Here is a 17643-nt window from a genome sequence, read left to right as displayed (position 1 = left end):
TAGAAGATGCTGAAAAGGTGACTGGAAATCAAGTATCCAAGTTGAAATCTACTTAATATGTATATATCCTATTGGCCTATATAGATCAGTAAATTGCAGGCTTACCCAGATGAAAAAAAGCCTTCCGAAATATGAAAAACGGACTACGTGGCCAGGCATTTATTCGATTCATTAGTTTCAAAGATACACTACCAATTCTAAAACGATTTTATGTTAATAATGAGTTATTGTGTGACACAACAATAGGCGAGTATAACTTTAAAAATGTCATGGATATTTTAACATGTTTCGGATTCTTTCCACAGAACTACCTAAATATCGATTGGGTGAAGTCGTTCTGAAAATAGTCTCACCACGTAATATGCGAAAAGTTAAAAACACTCGCCCAAAAATGAATCCAATTTTTCCTGCAATAGTACCAAAAATTCTTATTGGAGAAATATAAATAGGTTTTAAATTTTCAATAACAAATATTAATGGAATTGAACTAACTTGAACTATGGTTTTCAGTTTATAGAGTATATAGTATAGTATATAACATATTCAACATAATTCTTAATTAAACTCTGATGACCCAACTCGTATTTCTTTAGTATTCTTCAAAAAACCGATAAGCTTTGGTAAAACCCACTTGATAAGTTTCAATATACACTCATGGGCAATGAGCTCTAATGCTCAGTTTTCTTTAGGCATCGGCAACATAATGTGGAGAATTTCGGTGATTTTTGTTTGTTATTTCGTGAGCTCGACTGCAGCCCAAGTTATTCCAAAACACAATTGCTCTGAATACTTTACATATGGCATAGATCCTAGAGGGGAATATATAGGCATTTTAACGGCACATAAAGGTGGTCTTCCCAAATTGAACTTTAGAGCGGAATTCGTGGCGATGAATTACAATGATGTGAGTGTTTAATCATTTAAAGATATATATATATATATATACCAACTTTAATGTGCATTCCCTGATACAGGTTAGCAATTTGCTCCTGTATCCTAACGAAAGTCAATCCATCTTTAATATTAACAAGGGGTTTCGTGGACAGATGTATGTTTACTTCAGTTCTTCAGAAGCGCTACCAGAACTAAAGTCATTTTACGTTAACAATAAGCTTCTGTGCAGACAAAGTTCCGGTGAGTATATAAAATACAATTTTAGAACGGAACCTGTATACTTATTTGACAATGTTTTCGCAGATCATACTTTCGGAGGACATTTACAAATTGAAAAAACAAGACAAACATCAACCAGTACTAAAATTCAAAAGATAAAAAACACCCGCCCAAAAATGCTTCCAACATTTCCGAAAATAGAACCCAGAAGGTTTATATAATCCAAAATTCGACACTGTAATATTAAACGAAAAAACAATGATAGATAATAAATTGAATTAAATAAATATAATAAAGATTATCTGAAGATTATTAATCGCAAAAGGCTGTTAATATATAAAATGATGGGAAACACAAAAACAAGAGATTATTTTTCAGAATGTAGCTAAATATAAATAATTTTACTGATTTAAAAAAGCTCTAGAAACCAAAAAGGATATAAGCAAAAAGGCTGGAAGGCGAAAACCTTTTGGCCAAACACAAGTTGCAGAAGAACCGCAAAGGAAAAAGCCAACTAAGAAACACTGAGAAGGCCACTGGGAAACCACCTACTTTGTATCAACAGATAAAGGTAAAGTTTTTCAACATCATTTACTCGGAACCAGAATAGTAGCCGCCGTAGGAGACTGACTTAATTCCAAGCTGGAGAGGTGAATTTCCCCGGAAACCTAAAACAAAATACATAAAAGTGTCTTCTTTTTGTATATTTTGTTTGGGAGATTCGACTGCGGTTAAAAATGTTGTACACCAGTCCAACCTGTTGTCGGAGTTCAACTGGCAGCTGAAACTTTTTTAATACGTTACGAACCCTCTGCCTTACCCGCAGCTCCTTTTATCGTCAACGAACTTAGGTATTTCACTTCGGGCTCCATTAAGGCAACGAAAAACTTTACTTTCGACTGCTGTCTAACGGTAATGTTGGGGCATAAACCATGATTGAAAGGTGCAGACGTTTATACCCCACCTTCGACAAACTCCACCCTCTCACTTTTTTTGGTGGGGTGTATAAATAATTTGACCGCAGGGTCACTGTATTTCCTGCTTCCTTCCTCATTTACCTGCCTTCCTGGGGCTTGTTGTTATTGTTATTGTACCCGATATTAGCAGGACATTATTGAAATTATTTACCTTTCCACCTCAATTCTCTTCCAACCCTCGGTAAAGTTGCATAAATTGTTTTGTTATTAATCCCAGGCCGGGCCATTGAGCGCTGAAACGACTGACAGGTGTTTAAATTTCAAAACTTTTAATGGCAGCAGCAGCCACAGCAATGATTATTATTATTATTATAATTATAATGGATAACAATAAGTTTTGATTGGATGATTATTAAAATAACTTTGGGGGAGGAAATCAATGGGAAATTAAGCTAAAATGTGGAGACAATGTGACAAAATAAACGCAATGAAGAAAATATAATTGGATTAAAGTAAATGGATTTGTATTTATCTGGCAAAGTTTCCTGTTTTTATTGTAGCAAATAAAGTTGGCTAAACAATCTAAATAAGTTTCTATTAATTAAAATTAAATCGATGGAATTTTGTATGTGGAAAACCTTTTAAATTCACTAATTAACTATGCAAATCAAATTAGCAAAATTACTTAACAAGTGTGAAGATTAAAAGTGAAGATAAAAAGTGATGTAAATTTTAAATTTATAAACTATATATATAGAAAAAGCAATAGATTAGCTAAAGCGAAATAAACATTTAATATAAAATACTATATAAATAATTTTTAATAATCTCTAATAAGAACATCATTATGAACTCAATACTCTTTATTTGAAACTCTTAATTTCTTTAGAAAGAGCAATTAATAATTTCAACTTCTCTCTGGGCTCTGTACAATATTCTCACTATCAAGTTTCAATGGACTCTTTAAGCTGCTCCTATCAACGCCTGGCACATTGTCAATTTGTCAAGTTCTCAGTGTCTTGTCCACACATTCTCGCTTTCTCGAGCTGAATGCCACACTCATACCCACAGCCATGCCCATTCCCATTTTGATGCCCACCCTCGGGTTCTCATAATCGCACTCATCTGAGGGGTCGGGTCGAATGGGAGTCAACTATCAACTATCAAGTTGGAGCCCGAAAGGAAACCTCGGTCACTTTCCACAAAGACTGGGGACATATTGTAGCACGATTTTTAAAATAAAATTAACTTGAATTTGCTCTCTCTATGTGTGTTGGCGGACTGAAAGAAAGAAAGACTGTCCCCTTTGGCATGTTGTCCTTGGCTGTCACACAATCACCCGCAGACAGAAGCACAATGTGGTGGAAAGTTCTCCTTGTCGACGGCGAAGGAAAAGTGCAAAAAGCCAAGTCAGTAAGTAGCAAAGTATTTCCAACACAAGAAAAACTCACATATACTATATATATATTCTATATATGAAAGTCAACGCAATAGACTGTCTGTTGGAAAATAAAAAATATGCCACAATTGCAACATAACTTTACAGCTTATTATTTTTTATTGCAGCTAATAAGCTTGACTTGCCAGTTAATGGCGCATTTCCGTTTCCGTTCACCGACTCGCAGTCACACACACACATACACATTTCGAGGGGAAAACCTGTCGCAAAGTTTATAATGAAAATATTTTCAGCTTAGCAGCAACGGGCAAAGAAAGTCAGGAAAAGCGGCAAATGGCTGCTTGTTGTTCAAAAACTCTCACAAAACTGTCAAAACCAAAATACCCTTGACACACCCTAATACACACACACACAGACACACATACATTGAAGCAAGCACACACATTCTCCTAAAAACATTTAGCTTTTTGTCTTTCTATTCTTGAGCTTATTAAAGTAACATTTTTTAGACACTTTTCATTTATTTTATTTGTCCATATTTCCTTATTGAAACTTTTTAGACTGGACAATGGTTTTCCTTCCGACCATCCTGCTTTTCGCCCTCTAGCTTATCCCAGCAAAATGGCCTCATTTGCTTAGAGTAAAAGGGACTTGGAGACCAGTCAACCATTCTATTGTTGTCTTAGTGCCTTCTACTCATTGCAGGCATTTTGTAGTATTATTGCTGTTGTGGCTGAAAATGTATTTTGTAGCTCATTTGTGTGTTTGGCCGGAAGTTGTAACTGTGCACAGGATACGTTGAATGCCCCGATTTCACACGAGAATGACCGGACTTACAACATTCGTGCCGGACATTCACGGGCAAGGTGCAAACATTACATTCGGACCTAGATTTTTAATGTTTCGGCTTTTAGGACAATTGCTTGGTCATTTAATTGACCGCTGCCCTCATTAAAATAATCCATTTAACTGACTGAGGTTTTTGTGAATGAAATAAGAATGTAAGTTCTTGTTAAAATTTGAAAAAAAATTAACTGTTTTGCGAATTTGGACACGGTACAGAATGACATACAATTTCGATATATTCTTTTGGGGTTTAAGTTTATTTTTCTAATACTTGTTCTGAATTATTGATTACTATCAATAGTTTACCTCTTAACTTCTTCGTTGAAAGAATTTAATGCTGATAAAAGAAAATTGATAAACATTAATGCAAAAAGTGAAAATAGTTTCAAAAGTTACAAAGCGAAAACTAATAGGTGTTGAGCACGCTCTCTTTTAAAAATATTTGGGAAAAATCACAGGTTATTAAGAGAAGTTTAAAAGCCAAAACAATATTGAAAGTACAATGTACTGAAATAGTAATGAAGCGAGGGTCACCTTGCCCAACTCAGAACATATTTTGTTTGATTATATATTAGTTTAAAAAATATTTTCTTACATTGCCTAAACTCTTAATTTCTAACCGCAAAAAAACATTTCCACCACAATATTAACCATGTATGTATACCATTTCGATGCCAACACAAAATTCAATTTATATTGTATACAATAAAGCTCAATATTTACGAATCAATAAAGAATATATTGATTTTTGCTGCCGCTTCTGGCATTTGCAGCAACTTTTCACGCAATTGAAAAAAATGTCAGGCGAAATGACAAAAACTTTTGTTACCTTCTTATTATTATTTTTGCTTTGTTCGTTTTTTATTTTATTTTTTGTGAATATTTTTATGCGTTACCAGTATAATAAACATCAATATGGTGGGAACAGCAGACATAAGGCATCTGGTCCTTGCCTTCAATAAAGAAAGGGCGACAAACAAACAGAAAGCCGAGCTGACAAAAGTTTGTGCAAAAATCATAAAGTGCAGGCAAAAGTTTTCTTGGCCAAAAGCAGCGAGGCAACTCTCGTAAAGTCGTAAACCAGAAAACCGAAGGGGGATTTCTAAAAGAGGGGGTATTTTACCACTAACACTGGCCCTCTTCCCACCCAAGAAATCGACCAACATCAATTCGAAAATGGCGTAAAAGTAGCAGCGATTTGTTTGCATGCTGTAGCTGCTATTGTGGCCATGAAGGATCCTCAGTGGTGGCAACAGCAGCATCAGCAGCAGCGGCAGTGGCAATGGTGCATTTGGCTAGTTTTTGCCCACTTTGCATTTTATCTTTATTTGCATTGCGGCTAACCAGCGACAAGCATTCTTGTGGCCGGACATGTCGAGTGGTTTTTGTTTTGAAGAAAACTTTCTTTTTCTGTTCGGTTTTTGTTGGCCTTTTTTCTGGATAACTGCCAGTTCGCAGTGCAAGTGTCAAAGATTCTTTGGAACATAGAACATACCACATCCCAAAGCCATCTAACAGAATGTTTGTTATAAATTAAAGCTGCGGTCGTGTGTCTGCAGGGGCATGAACTTTTATCAGAGACACAGATTTGTGGGCCATAACTTGTGAGGTTAACATACAAACACACAGACACACTTGCTGGCTCGCTCGCTCGGGGCCATGTTTCCGCTTAGAAAATGGTTTTTCTTTTCAATTGCGGATTTTCATAAATTGTTATCTCTTTAAATTGGCTTTTAATTGGTCGACAGGGGACCGTGCAATTGTTGTGTGTTTAATTATTCGGGACTATTAAGTGAAAGATTAATGAGCCTGGGGTTTTTGCGGTGGCATAATATTGTTGCTCTCTATTATTTATGGCCAGCAGCAGTATGAGTTTAATTTACACAATTATTATATACACCCAGCTAAAGCTTGTTCTTAATTGTTCGATTTCCAAATAAAGTTAATCTTTAACTGCAACATAACTTCTGTTCAACGATCGAAACTTAACATTCAATGGACAAATAAATTATCAAAAGTCAAAGCATAAATACACATGGCAAAGTTTGGAAAACTTTAAGGATGTCGGGACACGGTGTCCTCGGGAGTCCTGCTGATAGAACAAACGCACGGGCACAATGGCCATTTATATGGCCGGGGGTGACATTTCAACATGGCCAGGACACGTACTGGAAGTTGGACTGAGCTCCGGGGCGTAGCAGTATCATTCAAAAAGGTGCTACAACCTTGGTGTGGACAGGAGAGCGTTTAGAAATTAATGATAATTGACACAATAAGCGACAAGTTGAGCCCGAGTCCAGGCAGCAAATCCAAGGGAAGAGCAAGCGGCCCAGAACTCTCCGGTCCGTGGGATGATAGTCAATGACATTAGAAGCCAATAAATAAAGGCGAATGAAAACAAACAGCGTGCAGCCCAGCAAAACGTGCAGACAGCTGCCCTTGGGTATACACGAAAAAATAATTTGGGTATACAAATTATTAAATTATAATATAATTAAGAATTTGTTTTGGATATTTTTCAACCAAATTTGCAAAGTTGTAAATATTTTTTTTTTAATTATATATTTATCATGAATGACAATTTTAAGAAAATCTCCACTATTTCCCAGAACAACAGATCGATCTAAAGAAAACGTATCTGACTCATTCACTTTCGGAAGGCGTCAAACACATTTAACGCTTAATTACATGGAGGTCGAAACGCAATCGTGTGTACAACCGCACACACACACAAATTTCTACTTCCTAATTAGGCGGAAAAATTAACAGCCTTATTTGGAAAAAGAGGCAACCAACCACCCAATGCCACCCACTTATTGCGCTTTGGCAATCAAAGCCACTGACAGAAACTATAAAATTTCAGAGCCTCACGTATGCCGCTCACTTTCGCATTTATGGAAATAATTAAAACTGATTTTGGCGCCCGTTTAATGGGAGACTTAGGTTTCTTGGTCGAAACAATCATCATTGCCGCCCCTTCAATTAAGTTGCGTTCATCATGCACGACTTTGTGATTCAATTAACCATTGCACTGCCAATAAGTGAGTAGCGTATAAAATGTGAGAAAATGCGAACGTGACTTACAAGCCGCGTGCCAAAGTTCGGTGATGTGCTGTGATTGTTATCCTTGGAAAAATGAAGGAACAGCATTTAATTTTATTTTTACAAAAATAAAAGCCTAGCAAAATGTATATTTTGATTGATTAAAAAAATATAATTAAAATTAAAAGTTAAAAGTTTTACTATAAAAATATACATTTTAAATATGCTATTTAAAATATTAAATTATTTAAATCACTAAAGAAATAGAGCTTTAAAAAATGTTGACCCTATTCACTTTTCTATTAAGGGAAACTGCATTCAGAAAACTGGAAAATAGTGTGAAGCCTTATCTACAAGCACACATATGTAGACGTCGAAGCTTCCCTTATATAAACCCCCTTCGACATTGCGGCATCCAAGAGCGATACTTGGTCCGGAAAATCGAAGCTCCAACTTTTCAGCTCAGCCTGGGCAGATGCTTTGTTTTTAGAGGCTTAAATGCTCATATTTTGCATGCCCAGAACTGGAGAAGAAGGGTTGGATGGACAAGCCAAAATGGGTTCTGGAATTTGTGGCTTAGCTTCGATTCGTTACAATTGGCCAATATTTCGGCTTTTATGCTGTGAAACAATGCGGCCTAGAAGTTTGGCAGGAGATTTTTGATTTTAGCGGGCCAAAGTCAAACGAAATTCCCTTATGTACAAGTTTGGCTTTCTCCTCTTTCCTCTTACATTCCCTTCTCTAACTTCCCTTTGTGCCTGTGCTTGCTGATGCGAACGAAACCGGAAATGAAAGTTCTGGCAATTGAATTATGGATATAAAATTGAGCTTGACTTTCGCCGCTCCAAGGGGACGCTAGTTTTAGTTGTCCGCCTTCCACGTTTAATTTCGTGTTCGTTTGATTGTTTTCCCCATGATTGCGTCCTCACAGGAAAGGTCAGAGTTGGCCTTGGATCATTCTCAGTAAAAGATAAATAACACCGATCAAAATCCCCATGTTATTTCAACTTCTGGACGATAGTCTGATAAACACAAGCAAAAGATTTTAAACGGCTTGGTTACTTGGCATGGGAAGATATTTGCTGCGTCTGCCAAGCGTGAGTGGTAGAAGTTCATTCGCATATTCCATAACAACGTTCTCCAGTCTTCCCAAGCGAGTCAGAGGAGTGCTTAACTTTGGACACATCATGACCGAGGTAAATATAGTCACAGACTGCAACTTAAATCCGTGAACACTTTTGTAAAATAATAGACTTTAGCGACTTTGCTAAGAATGTTCTATGTTTCAAACCTATTGACCTTTTACAAAGCCCTCAAAAAATTACCTTAATAATATCCTAACTTGACCACTTTTCGAACATTTTTGCCTGTGCTACCTTGAATTAACGTAACCACTATATTAATATCACCAATATTCCAACAATATCAAAGCGCCATCTAGCGCTGTGGTAAACTTTACTTTACCTCTTACATGTAGAATTGCATATGAACTTGTAAAACAATGCCCATCGTTTGTACTAAATTCAATTTCATTTCAAAAATTTAAAACACATTTAATAATCAATATATAAATTTTAAATTCTAAGCCACCGAAACTCCTAAAATTTATTTAGAAGTTAGCAGTTCCTTACTGAAGTTTGGTTTCCCGCACTCCTAGTTCGCTTGATTTACAATTAATTTAATCACTATCATCGGATGAGATCTCCTGAGCCTCCTCCTCATCTCCACCTTTTTCTTCCTTTGCACCCAATTCCTCTTCTTCGCTATCCGAGTTTTCCATGGGATTCGTCTTAAGGCGAGCTATCAATTCCTTAGCAGGATTGAAAATGCCATTTGTTTGCTGGGAGCAGATGATGCAACGTTGTGACTTTTTGTACTGAGCCAGAGCGCACTTTTCACAGAAATAATGTTTGCACCTGTAAAGGAAATTGGGTTAGTATTCCCTCATTTATAAGTTTTCATTTCTACATTGTCAGATTTTAGTTGGTATTAGTTATTACTAAAACTATCTATACACTCACTTGGTCACAACGGGATTGACAAAGCTCTGACGACAGATGTGGCACTTGAAAGGCAGCGACTCCTCATCCGAATGAATCTCGTACTTGCCATCATCACCATCGGAGTCAGCATCTCCCGTTCTCTGATTCTCATGATCCATTTCTAATTGCCATCCAGCTTTATAGTCACTACGATCGTGCAAAAACTTACAGCTGTCGCCAAAGCCGCAGTATCCTGTTTCCTTATAATCTTTGCAAATATCCGGCTGGTAGTCCCACCTTACAGTGGCTCTGAGATGAGCGGGTGCTCTAATTGGACCACTTCGCACCATACCAGAGCTCGCATTTCCAGCTGCCGTGTCTTGTTTCTTATAGTACTGAGCATAGTTGTTTATTCCACGATATATCTTATCATCCGCTTTGCCCTCCAGTTCTTCGTTGATTTTCAGAGCGCGAGCATGAATTGCCTGGGCATCGCGATCCAATTCTGTGTCCATTTCGTTAATGGAAGTGGCTCCCTGATCCTGCGGTCCACTGGGCAGTGCTTCCCGTTTAGATTTGTATGCGATACCCAGTTTATCATCATCGGACGCAGATGATGAGGCATCCTCATCAGCTGCTCCCGCCTGGCGCTTGGCCTTGCTCAGTGTTTTGGTGCTCTGAAAGTTCGGATTCGTGCGCTTTCTCCTGTTTTCAGCTCGTACTAAAGCACTGGCTTTGCTTTTTGACTCCTCATCACTGCTTTTTGCTAAAAAATGTGTATAAATATTTACCAATTTCCATTTTGGCGGCAAAAGTAGTCACTCACCAGACTCATTGCTGCTGCTTTCCTTTTTGCGACGAATACCGGCTCCTTTTTTGATGTTTCGCTTCTTAAATCCAAAGGCTGAGGTACTGGCAGGTTCTTCTGACATTTTCCGGCTTTTTATTTGTTGTACTTTTCTATTTATACACGATAAAAACAAATAACATCTGCGATTTTGCCAATAAGTCAAATCATCGCTTCTTCTTCTCCGCTAGTCATGAGAGACTTGTAGCTATCGGTATTTTTTTTAGTATTTTTTTTTAATCGCCCACTAACATACTGTTAGCGGGCTGTAAAACTAAAGGCTTAAGATAGTTCCAAGTTAAGATAGACCTATCCGTGAAGGATTTTTCGGCGCTCCGTACACGGTCTCACTGTTTATTATCGTTTATATTTAGAATCTGCAGAAACACGTAAAGTTACCGCTTTTATCTGCAGTTTTTTAATACTTATTAATTATAAATATTATTTTCACTACAGAACATGACTCTTGAATTGGTCTCCACCGCCAAATGCTTCGAAGGCGAGCAACGCGTCTATCGCCACCGATCCGGCACTTTAGATTGCGAGATGACCTTTGGCGTTTTCTTGCCGCCAGCAGCTCTGGAGGGCACACCATGTCCGGTACTCTACTTCCTGAGTGGACTGACCTGCAGCCACGAGAACTTTATCCAGAAGAGTGGCTTCCAGCAGCACGCCGCCCGTCACAATCTGATCGTTGTCAATCCGGACACTTCGCCCAGAGGCGTGGAAATCGCCGGACAGGATGATGCCTACGATTTCGGCAGCGGTGCTGGGTTTTATGTGGATGCCAAGGAGGAGCCGTGGTCCAAGCACTACAAGATGTACAGTTATGTGACCCAGGAGTTGGTGGATGTGGTCAATGCCAATCTGACCGTGGTTCCCGGCAGGCGTGGAATATTCGGTCACAGTATGGGCGGACATGGAGCCTTGATATGCTCCCTCAAAAATCCTGGATTGTACCAGTCTGTTTCGGCTTTCGCTCCGATAGCCAATCCCACGGAGTGCCCGTGGGGTCAAAAGGCCTTCGCTGGCTACTTGGGGTCCAATCAGGCTGATTGGGCACTGTGGGATGCTACCCACCTGGTGTCACAGTACGAGAGTACGCCACAGGAACTCTTCATTGATCAAGGAGGGGCCGGATAACTTCCTAACTGGCAAACAGCTGCTGCCGGAGAACCTTTTGGCCGCCGCCGTAGGCAACGATCATATCCAGACAATCTTCAAGCAGCGCGAGGGATATGACCACAGTTACTTCTACATCTCCACCTTCATCGGCGAACACATCGCCTACCACGCCGCCCTGCTCACCGCTCCTGCTTGATGTAATTAATTTAAAATTGATGCCGTATTTGCTTGTGCTTGTCTTTTGGTTTTTATTCTACTAAAAATCGAATTTTAATACAAATCAAAAGTCAATAAACCAATCTGCAAAGAGTTTCTAAAACAATAAATTTATTAAAATTTAAAAATTTTAAATTCTGCTTTGGTTTTTAGAATTTGAGCCACAAAATTATTTGTATAAATAAACGTAAATGTGACTAACTAATAATAGGTAATAGGTATCCCTAATTCGTCGAGTGTCTCAGAACTTTGTCTCAGCCTGGACATGGGGTTAGGGTAAAAGCTCATGTCGTAGTAAAAGCTCTCCGGCAGTTGGTCCACGGCATGCTGGGAACTTTCCGCATCCTGCCATCCATCGGTGGATTCATTCATCAGTAGAAAAACCGCCGTTAGATGGGACAGATGTGCTAGTGGCACACAGGGAACCGACTACCGAACGGAGACTCCAAAAGGCGACATTCTCGATTCGTTTGGCGCCATATTTACTCGGACCAATCCGGAGTCGGTTACTCCGTATTTTCATGTTTGCGTGTGTGCGAGATAGCCCTGTTTTTTTGGTCCCCGCAACTTTTGTTTGTGTAATTTCGCGCGCTTTTGTGTCCGGTTCGGAGACAATTTATATATACCGAAGTCGGGTCGGAAAATTCGGGTTCCAAAAAAAATAAGGGATTTAAAAAGGCGTGAGATTTGCGGCCAACTGCTGGACGAGTGCCAGCGGACTGAAATCTTAATTAGCCATTTAATGGCAGTTGGCAGACAACAAAGGCTGATGGTAAGCCCCCCGCCATATGGTCAATATAAATCAATTATAGACCGCGCAGATCTTGGCAGGCTGTCAGCCGATGCCCAGGTATTGGTGGTATTGGAACCACTTTTCCTCATTTTTATGAGCAACTGTACGGCTTGTTTTATGGCCAGCCGTTTTACTGCATGCATGCTGGCATTTTTACACTTCCATCAGCACTCCATTTTTCACAGTTCAGAGTCAAGTTCACGCTCCGCAGCCCACTCACGAACCATCCATCAAGTTTGTCGATTCGTCCACGGGTCCTGGGCTTTAAACTTATTTAAAGTATTTAAGGCTGGTTTTCACTGGCCATCATTTGCATATTATGATTTAGCTATTGAATTTTATGGGTTCTTATTATTAAACGTGGACTTAGGAAAACTGCCTTTGGCGGTCTTCTTAAAATTGTTATTCAAGTCATTCAAGATTTACTTGCATTACTCTTTAAAGTATTTGTCATTCTTGGCCTAGAATTTGTTAAGGGGGAAACTTTCTTCTTCTTCGGTTTGGTTTCCCATTACCAAAGCTTAAATTATATTTTGAACAATTTGTTCAAGATTCGGATTGTTGGGATTCAATGACAAACAGCCATGAACTTGATATTTCAAAAGAGGTTGCCAAAATGCTCTTGGCAGTTACGCAAAGGTTTCTTTTTTGACTGTTAAGCAAGAAGAGATTACAATGAATTTTCCAGTTCACTTTGGTATGTCTTCTGTCAAATTGTTCACGCAAAGCAAATAAAGTTCAATAGAAGCCAGAGTTTTTCCTTCTTTTCTTTAACAAAAAAATTATATAAAAAGCTTAAGGAATATAAATTCAATTTAATTTCATGTGGCATGAACTAAAAGTAAAACTCTTGTAAATCAAGATAATAAGTAATATCTTCCACGAGCCGGATGCCACCATTGAAAATTTGCATTAAAGAACAATATTTCACGTTTTATATGACCATAAAAATATGAACTCATGCTAACTTAATCTTGATGGACCCATAAAACAGTTTTAAAATATAAAAAGTTTTTCGCCTAACGGTTTGTTTTAATGTAAACAGATTTTTAATTATTAAATACACGTTTCTTAATTGACATTTAGATTATGAAACGCAATGGAGCGCAATAAAATATGCTGAGTACCTGAAAAGCATTTACGTGACTTGCTTTTAATGTTGAAATGAAACCGCCAAAATAATGCCTCTTTCAACAGGATGTCCCTTCTTGTATCAATTAACAATTTAACAAGAATATGATTCGTTTTCTTCACCATTTAAAAATTTTAACTTTCCTTATATAAACGTTGTTTAAAGCATGCATAAAACGATAATAAAAATAGCTTGCTCTCGCTGAGTTTCCTCTTCAAAATTTGCTTTAAAACAGAATATTTCACATTTCTATCGACCATTAAACATAAACTTTTGGAAACTACCGTATTATGCTACCATAAAACTCTTAACTATTAAATGTTTTCTAGAATAATCTTTTGTTAGCATCCCTGCTCACTTTAAGTTTATAGTCAAAGTGAAGCTCGTTATAAACTGCAACCGACTTGTGAAATATTTCCATTTATATAGTGCTTACCTGTGCTCAATGCGCTCGAACCACTTCTTATATTTCAATTTTTCCAAGGAAAGCCCCAGCAAAAGCCGGCTAAGACCAACCACCTTGAAATTTGAAAGGAAGATGGAAAACTAACGTAGCTGAGAAGTTTGGTCTAAAGCTTTGGCTTAAATTTGTGGTCCACGTATGTGCAATTAATAAACATCTTCGTTTCGAAAAGTTTTCCCCAGTCTAATTATTGGTAAGCCTGTTCGACCATCTCACCAAATCCCTTGCGGATCAAAATATTGTTTACTGAGGTGGCCAAATGCGATAGGTAAATAAAAGTATTTACCTTTGCAGTTGAAGGGGAAAACAGATTTGTTTGGCAAGACGCTACAGGGGAAAATTCCAATAAAATGAAAGGAAAATCAATAAAAGCCAATATAAGAAAAGTGCAAAGGAGAACGTTGTCATTTGTTTGAGAAACTCGAAGTTAAGGCGAATACGATTTATCCATTTGAAGAATAATATCCGTTTATTTGTCAAAGTTGCTTCTTATTGATGAAGAACTTTCTTCATTTCAAGTTTCGGAAGTTGCGATTGCGTTCTACTTAAATTAAAGAAAATGGTAATTAAGAAATGCATCATTTTGGTTTTCATATTGCTTCTGCATATATCAATGCTATAGACCATAGTGAAACTAACTTGAAACTGCTTGCAGCCGTTTTCCAATTAAATGGCATCGACACAATATAAATAAAAGCCGTTCTAAAATAAAGCATCCATTAGCACATCAATTAAGTCTATGTACATATTGTACCTGGAACCAAACTCACATAGCATGTGCCTGCTGGGGTGGACCTCAGTAAAACCTTTATCACGCATACGCAGTGTTGACACATTTTATTAAATCCAGCTTCATGCTAAGCTTCAAATGTTGCTGACACATCCTAAAAGTGGCTTAATTTGGAAATACATGAGAATTTTTTGCCTTTAATAATTGATTCTTTTTAAATTTTATTATAAATAAAGAAAAAGAAACGGATTTTTGACGGTTTTTACAAGTAATATTATTAAAAAATATTTATTAGAATTTTCTTTAAAGCTTTATTGGCTCAATAGTTTTCACTAAGTTAAACTTACTATTAAAAAATCTATTTTGATAGCGGAAATATGTATCTTTATGAACAATTTCTTATCTCTTGTATGTTTCTCTTTAAATATTTAGAAAATACATTTTTTACCTTGTCCTTAAGAGTCCATCCTATCGCCGAATCAGTCAGTGCATATATGTGAGTAAGTACTTCGTGTGAGAAGGGAAAATGGAAAGACCGAATAGGTTTTCCATTCACAGAAGTGTGGGGAAAGTGGGTGTTTCTGACCTGACTGACAATTAGGCCAATCATGAGGAATCACTTGCCATGACAAACGCTCGGGCCACGTGCATACGTACAAATTGATGTATTGTTTTTTGGGGCGCCGAGTACCCATCAGAAGCCATCAGGGAGTTCTCCTGAAAGTGCTGGGCGAGAAGAGTAGGATCCATGGACAGGTCCTCGGTGCTGGGAACGCAAATTCAACGGAAAGTGTACGCCATCCAAATAATTTAGACAATGGCACTCGTGCGCACACGCCATGCCCAGGAAACAGGATGTGGCGTTCTCCACACAGACACACACTCATATCATCCCAAACCGTCAACGTACACAAAGAAACACCATCATAAACACACACAGAGACAAAGCCTGACTGAATGCAGAGAAACAGAGGCGACAATTTTAGTGCTATTTTCGGTCATCACTTGGCTTTACAGCAGGAGGTCAGAGTCAGAAACGGAACCTATTGGGACCTCTCATGCACACCATCACTCTGGACAGCCTGCGAGCTCCTATCTTCATCCCTATGCTCTCCCAGAGGCATATCTCCTTCGTTCCCCGTTCCCACAATCTTACTCCTATTATTTCTTAGCACTGGTGTGTATCTGCTGTCCAACATATGTTCTCACTTAGACTGCGGTCTTCCTCCTTTGGCCTTTTGTTCCAACAGCTGCAACTACACTTAAGGAAAAAGAGACATTAAGAAAAAGTAACAAAAAAGAGTAAAGGATGTGTTCACTGAAAAAAATTATTCATTACTATGAAAACAAATTGCAAATGTATATATTTATAAAGGGATATTAAGTTTACAGAAAGAAAGAAAATTACTTTGGAAATATATAAGAAAAATTTATTTGAATTGTAATAATTTTATTATGCTTATACTTTTTTTCCCAATAAGAATGAGTTCAAAATGTAATATTTCGAATTAAAGCCCATGTAATCTTCCCTTTAAAGAGATTTCTTTCTTAGTGTAGGACATCATGGCACTAGAAAATACAAAACACACAAACAGCAGAGCGGAAAAACTTCCATTATTATTTGTTTGCCACCTTTCGGAAAAGGTGGACCCAGGATCCGGCGGTTGCCAAGGAAGAGGAATTGCTCTTTGAACGTGTAATTGAGTTTTCACGCAGTACGTGCAAGAAATTTTTAAAACTGATCCAGTGAAAAGTTTTGTTCATAATCGAATTTTCATGCCGCCCAAAATAAGATGCAAAAGGGTGCCTCATTTTAATTTGAATAACTTTACAGATAGAACATATTGTTGTGAGTGGGAGCTCGATAAATTGCATTAGGCCCAGGAAATTGGCCAACAGAAAAGTTTGCCAGAAAAAAGTTCGTCTCGATTGCCAGGAATCTCATAGCTCTGCCGTAAATGGATTGTTCGTAAGTGAGTGATGTGATATGGTACACAGATTAGCTGCCCCAGAAGTTGGACTTCGCTCAAACTTTCCCAGCTATTTAGCCAGACAAGAAAACTTGCCTTGATTGATGATGTTTTATGGGCTAAGTTGGTAGTGGAAACCAGAGTTTATCAGATGGGGTTTCACAAAATTAATTTGCATTTAACAAAATTAATAGAGAATCCTTTTATCTCATTTAATTATCAGAGTGTCTGTTGAAACTTGATTGCTCGATAAATATGCAAATAACTAAATGGTAATTGTTGTTTAGCAAGTTTAAATTTGATAGAAGATGGAAAACACCTTTAGCCTAAGTACTTTTTCTTATTTCGTGTTTATTACGTCGCACAAAATGAGAGCAAAACAAATTTGTTTTGGCTTATCAGTCTTTTAAAGTATCCGATAACACGGCTCGGCCACATCTAACAGCTTTCGTTAAGTTTTAATTAAGTTATAGAAACACTTTGCATACCGAACAAAAGAGAACCAATTTGAGCTAAGCCGAGATTTGAACTGGAAAATTTATCGTCAGCAAATTGCAATGTGCCCACTTGCCATGGCAAATCACAGAGCTCATTTAACCCAATCCGCCCTGTTGTACTTGGCCCCCATCAAGAGCGCACCGAGCGTAGTAGTAAATGGAGCAGACTAACTAGAGAAATGCATCAGGCATAAACCGCACAGCCTCCACCTTTAAACCCTCCTCAGTGATCCCGACGTGCATGCAATTTCCAAATTGCTTTCTCTAAGCTGCGGAACATTTTATGTGTGTAAATTGGCCACGCCCACTAAAACACAATCGCATACACCCACACCCATGCACACACACACACTCACATTCGCACATTCACCTTTGGCAGCAAAAGCTTCTTACACTAATTACACAAATTGAACACAATTTATTGTTGCCATGGGAGCGCAAAACTCGATGGGTACTCCTGCCGGCTGCTGTTGCCGTTGGCGACACGCTCCAAGTGGCAGCAATTTGGTTAATATTAAATAAGTACTTGCATATTAATTATATGCATAATTACACGACCAGACGAGGCGAG

The 17643-nt window shown here is 38.0% G+C and overlaps 3 protein-coding genes across 3 annotated transcripts; 2 read left to right on the top strand and 1 right to left on the bottom strand.

The window, feature by feature from the left end:
- Nucleotides 1-444: 444 nt before the first annotated feature.
- On the top strand, nucleotides 445-1477 carry LOC108117057. Its single transcript, XM_017229230.2, has 3 exons — nucleotides 445-904; nucleotides 975-1134; nucleotides 1198-1477. The coding sequence occupies exons 1-3, from the start codon at nucleotides 662-664 to the stop codon at nucleotides 1332-1334; spliced, it is 540 nt and encodes a 179-aa protein (XP_017084719.2). The 5' UTR covers nucleotides 445-661; the 3' UTR covers nucleotides 1335-1477.
- Nucleotides 1478-8306: 6829 nt separating this feature from the next.
- LOC108117307 (S-formylglutathione hydrolase) lies at nucleotides 8307-11615 on the top strand. Its single transcript, XM_017229667.2, is given in 3 exon segments — nucleotides 8307-8513; nucleotides 10603-11283; nucleotides 11285-11615. Coding segments are annotated over 3 exon segments (993 nt in total). The 5' UTR covers nucleotides 8307-8384; the 3' UTR covers nucleotides 11468-11615.
- LOC108117306 (E3 ubiquitin-protein ligase RNF113A) lies at nucleotides 8900-10339 on the bottom strand. The gene is made up of 3 exons (XM_017229665.2): nucleotides 10126-10339; nucleotides 9339-10065; nucleotides 8900-9233 (listed from the first exon to the last, which is right to left on the bottom strand). Exons 1-3 carry the CDS (start codon nucleotides 10229-10231, stop codon nucleotides 8996-8998), a joined length of 1071 nt encoding a protein of 356 aa, XP_017085154.1. The 5' UTR covers nucleotides 10232-10339; the 3' UTR covers nucleotides 8900-8995.
- Nucleotides 11616-17643: the final 6028 nt, after the last annotated feature.

Source organism: Drosophila eugracilis, unplaced genomic scaffold (assembly GCF_018153835.1).
Source record: "Drosophila eugracilis isolate 14026-0451.02 unplaced genomic scaffold, ASM1815383v1 contig_440, whole genome shotgun sequence".
In the NCBI taxonomy this organism is placed as follows: Eukaryota; Metazoa; Arthropoda; class Insecta; order Diptera; family Drosophilidae; genus Drosophila; species Drosophila eugracilis.
The sequence above is the reverse complement of the archived record's forward strand: the minus strand, read 5'-3'. Positions and strand labels throughout refer to the sequence as shown.

Coding starts and splice junctions, on each gene's coding strand:
- LOC108117057 (XM_017229230.2), top strand. CDS start 662: ATGAGCTCTAATGCTCAGTTTTCTTTAGGCATCGGCAACATAATGTGG. Junction 905..974: donor TGGCGATGAATTACAATGAT/GTGAGTGTTTAA, acceptor TCCCTGATACAG/GTTAGCAATTTGCTCCTGTA. Junction 1,135..1,197: donor TCTGTGCAGACAAAGTTCCG/GTGAGTATATAA, acceptor ATGTTTTCGCAG/ATCATACTTTCGGAGGACAT.
- LOC108117306 (XM_017229665.2), bottom strand. CDS start 10,231: ATGTCAGAAGAACCTGCCAGTACCTCAGCCTTTGGATTTAAGAAGCGA. Junction 10,066..10,125: donor AAGCAGCAGCAATGAGTCTG/GTGAGTGACTAC, acceptor CACATTTTTTAG/CAAAAAGCAGTGATGAGGAG. Junction 9,234..9,338: donor GTCAATCCCGTTGTGACCAA/GTGAGTGTATAG, acceptor TTTCCTTTACAG/GTGCAAACATTATTTCTGTG.